This window comes from Stomoxys calcitrans, chromosome 1, assembly GCF_963082655.1.
Source record: "Stomoxys calcitrans chromosome 1, idStoCalc2.1, whole genome shotgun sequence".
NCBI lineage: Eukaryota > Metazoa > Arthropoda > Insecta > Diptera > Muscidae > Stomoxys > Stomoxys calcitrans.
Genome location: NC_081552.1, coordinates 137108001 through 137120542, shown reverse-complemented (window position 1 = coordinate 137120542; position 12542 = coordinate 137108001). Strand labels below are relative to the sequence as shown.

The following is a 12542-nucleotide window of genomic DNA, read 5'->3' as shown; positions in this document are numbered from 1 at the left end:
GTTCAAATCCCTCGAACTACGATACAGCTACTAATCTTACCTTCTTTGGGAGGGGTAGATGAGATTCAGATTTCGTGATATGAGTCCGCGAACCTTGTTACTTCGTAACCGCGGTTCTTGAACGAGGGTCATATCAGTGCCATCTCTCCCCAAAGCTCTCAGCAGTTCATCCGTGGCTGCCTCCGAGTGGTGCAGGTTAATTTGCACTAGCTTCAGGCAGCCCATGCCCCCTTACCCTGGGTGGCGTCGTCTTCATCAGCGGGCAGGACCATTCTCACATAGTTTAAGCCGAACTTGACCTCTCCCAGCGAGGACTGCAGGAGGACAAGGATTCTGAACCAACCCTGATTCAGAGGTTATTGCCATTACATTTATCCCTCGCTCGTCCCCTTACAATTTTCCAGCTCTCCGCTAGCAGATGCTTATTCTGCACTCTAAGAAGCCTGAGTATGGCTTCGTCCTCGAATACTGGAGGGAGAATCCAAACTCGCAGCGTCGTCCAGCGGATCTGATCAATCGGGGCCAGCTCTATCTTCCTACCAGGCCAAAGGGAGTCAAGGCCACCGATGCAGGTCGAAAGAAAATTCAGAGCTTTCTTATTACCGCATGCGATGACCTTGACGCCCTTCTGCCACTTGGCACCATCGAAAGCCGCGAAGGAGTCATCCTAGCCTTTTCCGATGGCTTCCGATATTTCGGATATGTGTGTGTACAATCAATTAATACGCGTGGTAGCATGTGTTTTCTAATATGAGTTGCCAGAGAGAAAAAATATATAACGAGGAATATATCTGTTAACGAGGAATTAGAGAATAACATAATAGTGCAAATGATTTTTTTGTCGGCATATTTAAATAAACGATGTTCGTTATAAGTTACAGAATTACGGTTCAGGATCCGATTATACCGCGATGGTATGAGCTGCTCCCATCCTCAATCAATTCTCCCATCGCGTTAAGTCTCATAGCTGCATTGGCTGCCTCACACTTAATCTCTATGTCTATGGATCGGATATTAAGAATAGCCTTCAGTGCCCTAGTGGGCGTGGTCCCCATTGCTCCGCCTGTACCAAGGCAAAATGTTCTCTGAACCTGTTGTATTATCCATACGTTGCACTTTTTCTCCATAGCAGTCCAACAAACTACTGAGACGTAAATAAGTATTGGTCTCATCACGCTCCTGTAGAGCCAGTGGATTATCCTCGGGGACAGGCTCCATTTCGAAACTACGCTCTCTGTACATAGTGTCCAACATCTGTGAGCCTTGGCATCGAAGGATTCTCTACTTTATGCACAACCTCGTGCAGGCCAGTCTCCACCGACCATCCCTTGACATAGACATGCTCTTTGTATTTGAGCAGTTCACTGGATGTCCTACTCCTTATCATGGTATCCACAATACGTTCCATGGTGTTGAGTAGAAAGGACGTTAGGCTTATAGGTCTATAGACCTTTGGTGTCGCATAACATACCTTGCTGGGCTTGGCTATAAATTCACCCTTGCTCAGGTGGTGCGCCAGAGAGTTTGACTCCTTCTGTAGTGACGCCGGAAATATTCCATCAGGTCCGGGTGACTTAAATGGTTTGAAGCTCCTAAAGGTTTCCTTCACCATAAATTCCGTAATTATAAACCTTCGATTAACATCATTATTCCAAGATTCTGGTGTCTCCGTGAGTGCCGTCGTATTTTGTGGAAAATGTGTTTTCATCAATTGCCTTCACATGTCCGCTGTTGTCTCTGTTCTTACTGCCATGTCGTCTACTAACGTTTCATTGTGGTCATGGTGTTTTGAGAGAACCTTTTTCATCTTGGCGGCGTCATTAATGCTATCGACCGCAGAAAAGCTTGCATGAGGTACGTTTTGCCGCTCTGGTAATCTTATTTTATTCCTTGAGCCGTGTGTTAAACACATTTCAATATACTTAGATGCTTAGATAGTAATAAATGCTCCCACCTTGTACTTATACAGTCGGCACCGGTCGACTTTTGCCTTTCCTTACTGATTTTATTTTTGTGGTAAATTTAAATGTCAAAGGCTTGATAACGCGTCGTTTTTCGCGATATTCTTCACCGATTATTTTTTCTAGATAGATTTTTAAGCAAAAAACTTGCTAATTTCATTCAGTAGGACATCCCCTCAATACTTATAATACAATTTTAATGTTTAAAAAAATCAATAACGGTCAAGAGCAAACATAGTTCCAGCCAAAAGTTATAAAACAGTGAAAGAATTAGTTCTCCTTAAACTGTGACAAAACTAAGAGAAACTCAAAGAAATCATTGTTATATTTTGATAATAATACATTTATTAAGCATATCCATCAATAGTAAAATTTACAATCCAGTATCCGAGATATTACACTTGATTGCCTAATTACCTAAAAATTGTGTGCTTTTTTCTAAACTTAAAAAGCTGACATTTCTATTGGCAGCTTTTTGAAATCGTTTATATCGATGATCAGATCAAAGCTGCCATTAAAAGCATGTGAACCAAAATAAATAAACACAGCTCTGAATAATGCCAAATAATAAAAGTCAAATTTCTACCCAAAAAAATTTTAAATAAACAAAAGTTTTACTGACATAGCAAGGGAAAATAAATCTTAGAAAAAAACCACCATAAAATTTAAACTGAAGTGGAAAAAATTAAATTTGCGAAACATCTCAACTGTGAACGGCTGAGATAATTCCCAACACCAGTCGAGATATATTCATTTCCAGGTAGTGGCAGTTGCCCAACAACAAAATATTGAGTGCAATGTCTGTCAAAATCAGTGATTAGTTCAACTTTGATTTTGTGTATGTTACCAGTTCGCGGCATTTTTCGTTGTTGATGTGTATTATGGCTCTTAACTATAATACACACACACACAACCAAAACTGGTTGACAGGTAGAGCACTTCGTGAGAAAAAGTACTCAGCTGTTTACGGTACACTACCTGGTAATTATGTGTATGAAACCAGTGAAGCAAAACAAGTCAGTGTAGACATTACATTAAGAAGAAAAACCGTTTGACCGGTTTTTTAAAACTGGTATTGATCACTCCACTCATACATTATGACATCTTCAAATAAGACAAATTGGTAACATTTTAAAGCTTCAAAACATAATAGGCAACGCCGTCCTAACACACAACTGCTGTACTTTTTATACACAAGATGGCAGTTGACAATGCGCATGCTTTAAATATATAATATATTACTCTATTTTGACTTTACTATCGGTAGCTTATTGCAAACTTTCTTTAGTACAATTTAATGTAAATTTCATAAATGTTTATTTCGATGTTAAATAAAAGGGTTTGAAGAATAATCAGTATATATAAATAATAAAATTTGCATCTAACACACTTGTTTTGAAAAATGGGCTGCTTGAGTAGCAAAGACCGTTTGACTAAAGAAGATATGGAATTTTTGAAGTCGCACACTCGATATGACGAATCCACAATAAAAGAGTGGTACAAAGGATTTAAGGTATTTTTGTATGTGTATGTAACTTTGTAATAAAATTTTAACTTTTTAGCAAGATTGTCCAAACGGAAGGCTGACTCCTGCTAAATTTGTTGATATGTACAAAATGTTTTTTCCTTCTGGAAACGCTGAAGAATTTTGTGATCACGTTTTCCGCACATTCGACATGGATAAAAACGGATACATTGATTTTAAGGTAAGTCCATTTTATATTTTTATTTTGATCTACAAATTTAAACTTTATCAAAGTAAAACGGAAGTTCATGCCTATACAAATATTTATAGTTATCCGCACCCTCATTTCAACCTAACCTATAGGTACATCCTTTTCATTTTTGATTACTGATTTTTGCCCCGTTCTTCTGATTTAAACAAACATTGAGTGTTTTTCACTCGTGAGGGAAATTTCACGTGTAAATGAATAGTAAGTCCGAAAATGTTACTAGGTTTCACTGTTTTGTACGTACGTTTCATTAAAAATATTAATCTGGTTCTGTTCCAGCGCATGGGTCGATCAAAGATGGATACTTGCCGAAAACAAAAAGTGGAAAGGCCCCTTCGAACATTGAGGATGTCAAAAGTGCCGTATGAAAATGCCATAATAGTCAATGTGCCGGTGCATTCTTTGTATACCCTCCACCATAGGATGGGAATATACTAACTTCGTCATTCTGTTTGTAACGCCTTGAAATATTCATCTAAGACCCCATAAAGTATACATATTCTTGATCGTCATGACACTTTAAGTCGACCTAGTCATGCCCGTCCGTACGTCTATCTGTCGAAAGCACGCTAGCATTCGTAAGATTAAGGCACTTGCAATTTTGCACAAATACATCTTATTGGTGTAGGTCGGTTGGGATTGTAAATGAGCCAAATTGGTCCGATCACTCAATTTGCTTGCAATTTTGAAGGTTATATTTTTCTATGACCTGTACGGCATGACAATTACGGTCCATATCGGTCAATAACTTGATATGACTTATATATATTTGAAAAAGTAAATCAAACACCTTGATAAATACGATCCATGGTGGAGGGTAAATAAGATTCGGCCCGGCCGAACACGCTTTTACTTGTTTTTTTGCCAACTTTAAACCATTTCGATTCTAAAAACAAAAATCTTAAATATCTGTTAAACTGTTCGCCTACCTAGACCGTGAAGTTGGTGGTTAACCGCACCATTGTTCTTACGAAACGGCAACAAAAGAAAAAGTTTTACGTCGAAATAACATTAATGGAAGCTAAAAAGTGGAGAGCGATTGAGCGAATAAAGCGCTATAAGAAGTATAGGTGACTCCATCAGTTCGGGAGACAATGACCTCATTAACTTTTGGCGCCATAACAGTAACTGTTTCAAAGAGAAGCGCCAATTTGTTCAACCATTAATTATTATTCATTCCGAGAAGAGCCATTGGTTGCACCAGTGCTTCCGAGAAGGTGACGAAGTAGCTCTAATTACTGTGGACTAGGTTGCAAAGATGTTTGCAACCGTGCCGAAATATCTGCGAGCAGCATACAGATTAGAAATTTTAAGGTCCGATCTGTGTGGTGCTCATAGCTGTCACGAGAAGCTTAGCTGCTATCGGGCAGCGTGCGATTTTCATATTATTTACATTACATTACAGCTGTAGCAGCAACGAGTCAAATGTTTTACCTAATTGCATACGCCATTCTTACATTTGTGTCAATTGCATTTTATCTGCTTTAGATGAAACGTTACAAAATAATTACAGTACGTTATCAATATTTGGTCTTATTTGGTTTTGAATCGTATCATTTTGCAAAGGGAAACCTTTTTTTTGCCAAACCACCGTTTGCCATTCTGACACACAATTTGGTACACGCGCATTTTTATTAGCTGTTAAATATGGCAAGAACACAGCACATTGCTAAATTCAACAGAAAATGTCTTGCAAGGCACAAAATTGTATTTTGAGGATTTTTATGTTACTATGAAATTGGTAAAGATACCTCAAAACTTTTATTGGAAATTGTGATAGCTACTGGGTGCAGGAACCAAGCCATCGGCAGTGATATTTGGTTATATGTTCAAAGCAAAATTTTGTACTGCTTGCAAACACACTATTTATGCCGAAAGATCCCACTTTTCAAATCCTTCAAAATGTGCATGTCTTTGCGAATATCTTTGGCGAATCAGCTGCAGTATTTTGATAAATTTTTGTCTTTTTCGCTTATTTTAATTTACTCTCAAGCTATTGGGTTGCCCAAAAAGTAATTGCGGATTTTTTAAAAGAATGTAAATGCATTTTTAATAAAACTTAGAATGAACTTTAATCAAAAATACTTTTTTTTACACTTTTTGCTAAAGCAAGCTAGAAGTAACAGCTGATAACTGACAGAAGAAAGAATGCAATTACAGAGTCACAAGCTGTGAAAAAATTTGTCAACGCCGACTATATGAAAAATTATGTCAACATCCCAGTAGAAAAATGGTGATTTGAAACCTTATATATAAAATTCAATTTGTGTTTGTTTGTATGTTTGTTAGTCGGTTTGTTTGTTTGTTCCGTATAGACTCTAAACGGCTGAACCGATTACCTTGTAATTTTCACAGATTGTGTTGTTTGGTCTGGAAGGAAACATAGGCTATATAATTTTTTGATAACGGGAGGGGGGCGGACCCTCCCCCTAACCCCAAAACTACAACCCAAAAAAAAGACCCGATCGTGACAATACGGGATTCAAATGAAAGGTATTTAAGAGTAGAGTACGAATCATAATAAAAATTGGGTCCAAGTACCTGGGGCGCGCCAGCCCCAAAAACCCCTTAAAATAAGTTTATTTGATGATCATGACAATATGGGACTCATATGAAAGGTATTCAGGAGTAGATTACTAATACTGCCAGGAAGTAGGAATAGGCTTTATAATTTATTGATAACGGATGGGGGCAGACCCTTCACCTTTACTCCAAAAACACCACCCAAAATCAAACGTGGACCGATAAGGACAATATGGGTATCAAATGAAAAGTATGCGGGAGTAGATAACTAATCTGACATACAAATTCATGTCGAAGTTTAGGGGGTAGCCCCACCCCCACAAAATCGCCCAAAATGGGCACATTAGCCAATCACGGATATATGGGACTCGGTTAATTTGTTCCGTATAGACTGAAAAACGGCAGAACCGATTTTCTCGAAATTTTCGCATATTGTGTAGGTTTGCCAGGGAAGCATAGGCTATATAATTTTTCGGTATCGGAACTGGGGACGGACCCTCCCCCTTATGCCAAAACACAACCCAAAATCAAAAGTGGACCGATCGGGACAATATAGGTATCAAATGAAAAGTATTAGAGAGTATAATGCGAATATGGTATTAATATATAAGTCTAAACGCCCATCGGGCCGCCCCAATTCCAAAACTCCCCAAACAGACATATTGGAAGTTCATTTCCCACCACTCAAAAACGCCATTAGACCCATTATGACTTGATGATACTTGACTTTGTCCGATGTTCTCGCCAGGATTCGAACGCGTTCAGCGTCATAGGCTGCAATGGCACGAATTCGATATCCGCATTCAGGCCGAAGTGTCCCCACCCTAAACAGATATTAGAGAGTTAAAGAAGGCGCAGCAGAGCGGGCCCGGTTCAGCTAGTACATAATATAAATCGTTATAGGGTTGACATTTTATGAGATATCTTAAAGAATATAGTAATTAATTTGATTTGACCAAAATTTACACATTGATTACCCAATGTAATACCATATTAAATGAAGTTGGAATGTAATGTTTTTGAAAGTGACAATTCTTTTCCATTTTTTTGTTTCCGTAATATATATAACAACATATGTTGTTGCCATCTTACATGATCATATATGACTCAGTTTGCCTTTCGTTGCATAGAATGAACTACTTTTCTTTGCAAAGTTATTATTAAAAATTTAATTTTTCATATAAAACTTTTTTATACACGATCTATGTTAGGTTGGGTTTAAGTAGCAGGCCGCCATCTGACTCCATTGTGATGCCAAAGGAACAGAATGAGGAAGATGCCTTCTAGTTTCTACCGTTGCACCATCCATATCGCTTTAAAAAGCCCAACAACTTGCGAATGTTCACATCCGCTAAATCAGATAAGTTCTCAAAGAAATAAGAACCTAGAGTGGAACTCCTTCTGGCTGCCAGTGTGGGAAACACATACAGCAGATGCCATATAGTGTCTTCTTCCTCGACGTCCTCACAGCTTCTACAAAATTCGTTACAGGCAACCTTCAGTCTGTCAGCATGCTTTCCGATCCGTCTGTTCTAGCCTGTGATAGCAAATCGGTAGACCTCGTCAAGTCTAGATTGGGCCACATTGGTTTGAAATGCCCACTCTTTGTGATCGTCTATCATTTGCTGTCCTTCGGGTCTGGTCCTGAAAACTTAGCTTACATGTCGCTAGAAGCATACCCACAGATTTCAGTTTCCCTGGAATGTGTAAGGTAGTTCCTAGTCTCGCAAGTTTTTCCGCTTTACAATTCCCTGGGATATCTCTGTGGCCCGGCACCCAGAACAGGTGAATTTTGAACTGTTCAGCCATCTCGTTGAGAGATCTGCGACAGTTGAGGGCGGTTTTTGCGTTCAGAAATACGTTCTCCAGGGATTTAATGGCTGCCTGATATTTATGCCAATCGTCATTATGACATTATTTCTTAGCCATTCCACCACTTCCTTAATTGAAAGGATCTCCGCTTGCTACACACTACAGTGGTCGGGTAACATTTTCGATATGGCCAGTTCCAGATCTTAAGAATACACCCCAAAGCCCACCGGGTCGACTAGTTTGGAACCTTCCGTATAGAAGTCTATATAACTTCTACTACAAGGGATATCGAAGTCCCAATTGGTTCTATCAGGAATAGTGTTACAGCACTATTTATCAAAAATCGGCTCAGGTAATGTGTGTGCGGTTTACAACACTGCCTGGAACATCGGACATTGTATAACGGATAACACATTGTCCGTAGCCGCCACATGGCCAAAGAGAAAGCTCCCTTAGCCTCACTGGCAGTGGTCGCAGCAATTGTCTAGCCACAATGTCCAGAGGCATAAGATGTAGCATTCAATGGAGTGCATCAGATGGTGTCATCCTCAGTGCGGCTGTGATGCACAATCAAGCTATGCTTTGGATCCGGTTGAGTATAGACCAGTTGGTTGACTTTTTAAGCGACGTCCACACGGGATCTAAATCCCCAACTTTTGCCAATGGCTCTCTAGCTGGTGCATAGGGCAAGAGTTGCCTTTCTTGCCCTTTCCAAAATGTTGAATTTGAAGTTCAATTTCCTGTCTAGCAAAATACCAAGGTATTTTGCGTGTTCTGTTAATGGAACATTCTCTCCTCCCAAGGAGACAGGTGCCACTAAAGGCAACTTGTATCCCCTGCTGAAAAGAACTACTTCTGCTTGCATGGATTTATACATAGACCACTTTCGGTAGCACACTTCGCTGTTGCACGTAGAGCTTCCTGAAGTTTATCTCTTTGAGTGCTGGAAAATTTTCCCCTAACCGCAATTGCCAAGTCATCAGCATACGCAACCACTTTTACGCCTTTTTCTTCCAGAGACAATAATATATTGTTAATGGCTTTATTCCAAAATAGAGGAGACAGTACATCTCCTTGAGGTGTTCCTCTGCTGACCCATCTTTATAGAGCTACCAATCCCAAACCTGCTATAATGCATCTTTTAGTAAGTAAGTTATTAATAAATTTCCTTACGGTAGAGTTGATGCCTAGAAACTCCAACTCCTTTATGATTGACGTCGGTTTTACATTGCTGCCATTGTATATTTCTTAGGTGAAGTGCTGTTTCAATGGACTTGCCCTTGCTATATGCATGCTGCTGTCCCGACAGGCGATCTCCATGGATCTTTGTCCTAAGATATGTTTCTATCAACCTCTCAAAAGTCTTCAGCATAAAGGATGACAAAATAATAAGACGAAAATCTTTCTTCTTCGTGTGGTAGGGTTTTCCTGCTTTTGGAATGAAAATGACCTTCGTGTCCCCCCATTCCACAGGTATATATGACATGGTGATGCAAGCATAGTATATTTCCCTAAGCCAAGGAATCAGTCTATCAGACACATCTTGTAATTCAACCGGTGATACATCGTCGCAGCCTGGCGACTTAAAGGAGTCGCAAGGTCCTGACTCAGACACAATTTCCCAAATAGCCTCCGTCGAATGCATATCAGTGAAAAAGTCTCCTGGCGTTGTCTGTGGAAGAAATGTATATCAATGAGTAGTTCTAGTGTTTACTCACTGGACATTGCCCATAAATTCTCGGACTTCTGAATATACCCCACCGTAATAGGCCTCGAGGACAGAATCTTCCTTAACCTAGAGGCCTCAGATGTATCCTTCACGGAGCTGTAGAATTCCACCCAGCATTTGTTCTGAGCAATTCTTAGCTCGCCCTTATATTTTCTAAGCTCAGTCTTACAGATGTCCCAATCTTGTGGTGCTCTTGTGGCTTTCGCCCTGTTGACGAGTTTTCTGCAGTCCTTTAGACCAACCAGCTCTGGGATCCCTTTGCTTGGCACTACGTATATCTACTACGTGATTCGCTTAACCATTATGTATATCCTATATCCTCTGCAGTTGTCACTTCCATTCCTGGTCTGGATGGGATAGACGTGCAGAATTTGTGCCCAAGTTTATCCCAATCCGTCTTTCTTCTGTTTAGCCGAGGGACCACTTCTGCAGTATTTTCTCCAAGGTTGAAACTAATATAACTATGACTCGAAAAGCTGTGGTCTTCCACCACTTTTCAGTCGCATATTCGTGCGCTTATATCTTCGGATACAAAGGTAATATCTAGAATCTCCTGCTTGTTCCTGGTAATAAAGGTCGGTTTATCCCCTTTATTACAAATCGCCAGATTGTAACTTATATGTGATGTGCATTAGCATCACTTCCTACAATGAGGCTATTCTTCCCTACAGAAGCGGCTTCAACCAGCAACTTAAGGTTTAAAGGCGGCACCTCTGAATCGTGAGTCATGCATAGGGAAGCCACTGGACATTTGCGGTGTGGACTATTCCTCCTTAGATTTTTCACTAGCTGCTGCTGTCGATGTACTTTTTGAGTTCCGTTATTCCATACTGGGGCACACCTTAAGCCCAGTCCAACTGGATGGCCCTTCCACACAGGGCTTGTCGGGTCCGTTTCGATGCCGTCCCCTCCTGTCTCGATTGTTGCAGGTGGATTTTCAGTTTCCTGGCATCAGCCAGATCTTAGCGTTGTGGTCTATAGTTCCTCAGGCAAATGTACACCAACAACTGCTGAGTCGTCTCCTGATTACCCAATCCCACCGCTTCTATAAACCTTCAGGTTCAACTTGTTGAGTCCGTAGGATACAACTCCTTCACACTTGTTAAGGTGTTTGAGACGACCAGAGTTGAGTACGAATACCGCATGTCGGTGGTTTAAAGATTGGGATTAAATTCTCATAGTCTTCCAGTATCGATTCAGAATCTGAGGAAATCCACGTGTCATTGGTCGAGACGGAATATCTTCCTTCTTACTAAATCGAATCTAGACGTGTAGTCTTTGCGGTAGTCTGAGCAGCGAATCACCAAGCCCAATTTAGGGAGTCTCTCCCCCTAACAGTGAGAGTCTTAGAATCATTCTCTTAAAGAGTGTGTTGGTTTGCTGGGGAAGGCAAATTATAGGCATGCAAAGATAGGATAAGTTCGTCCTTGTCCTTGACTCGAACCAAGTGTCTTTGTCTAAAGCTCCTGCTGAACAGTCGTCTATTGGAGCCTGGAACAGTCGCTCCACCCGTCGAGGTTTCAGTAGTAGACAACATGTTGCGACCTGATACCACCACTGCAGCTGTTGGGTCCTTGGAGTCCATTCTCCATTATTTAAATCAGACTGTTTTTGACTACTTTCATTATCCAATAAAAGGCGTGTCTATAAACAGATTTTGTTAAAATTTTGGAAGCTGGTCGTATTAGAGCACTCATATATATGCCATATACATTCTAAATCGGACCATATTTGTGTACAATTGCCATTAACACAGAACTCCCGAATAATTTCTTGCCTCCTAAAAAGTAAATTTATCCAAAGTCATAATGGTGTTTAAAATCCTTAACATTATATTTAATGATAAATGTATCAATTTTACACTTAGAAGAACAAATTATTTAATGTATATCGGGGGACCAATAATTTGATTTTTTCAAAACTATGTAAAAATAATATTGTATTGAAATACATTAGTTACAAATTTCAATACAAATACATTGTTAAATAATGTATTCCATTAAATGAATTATATAAAGTTTTCATCGAACATATAACAAGAATTTATTCCTTTCCTAGGACACTCAGTGGGATGGAAAAAAAATAAATGGAAATAAGTCTGCCATTTTGGAACGTACAGAGATATCTTCATTATTATTTGGGTAAAACCCGAAATGAGGCCAAAAAATACGCTTTTGTGAAAAATGGAATTCAAATTGAAAATATCATAAAACCAAAACTACTAAAGATATCTTTCTAATTTTTCACAAATTTGACGATGAATATTTTTTAAAAAAATTGGTAAATTTTTGCCCACATTTTTTGATAAAAACACCCAATATACCCACACTGGGGAAAGATGTTTGCAAAATTGGGATTTTTTAGAAAAATTTTGATATCGGGAAGGGGGTGGTCCCTCCCCTTACCCCAAAAGTACAACCCAAAAATAAAAGTGGGCCGATTGGGACAATATGGGATTCAAATGAAAGGTATTTAAGAGTGGAGTACATAATTAAAGTTGGGTCCAAGTACCTGGGGGTCCGCCCCAGCCCCAAAAACCCCTTAAAATAGGTTTATTTGACGATCATGAAAATCTGGGACTCAAATGAAAGGTATTCGGGAGGTCAGGAAGTAGGAATAGGTTTTATAATTTATTAATAACGGAAGGGGACGGACCCTCCACCGTTACTCCAAAACACCACCCAAAATCGAAAGTGGACCGATAAGGACAATATGGGTATCAAATGAAAAGTATGCGGGAGAAGATAACGAATCTGGCATACAAATTCATGTCGAAGTTTAGGG

At 39.6% G+C, this 12542-nt stretch overlaps 1 protein-coding gene across 1 annotated transcript in view; it reads left to right on the top strand.

The window, feature by feature from the left end:
* The first annotated feature begins 3210 nt into the window (after nucleotides 1-3210).
* The window catches only part of LOC106088930 (neuronal calcium sensor 2), a 128025-nt gene continuing 118693 nt past the window's right edge, over nucleotides 3211-12542 (top strand). The window contains exons 1-2 of the mRNA XM_013254646.2: nucleotides 3211-3474; nucleotides 3524-3667. Coding sequence (XP_013110100.1) covers nucleotides 3364-3474; nucleotides 3524-3667 — 255 coding nt within the window. The 5' untranslated portion in view covers nucleotides 3211-3363. The remainder of the gene's footprint in view (nucleotides 3475-3523; nucleotides 3668-12542) is intronic.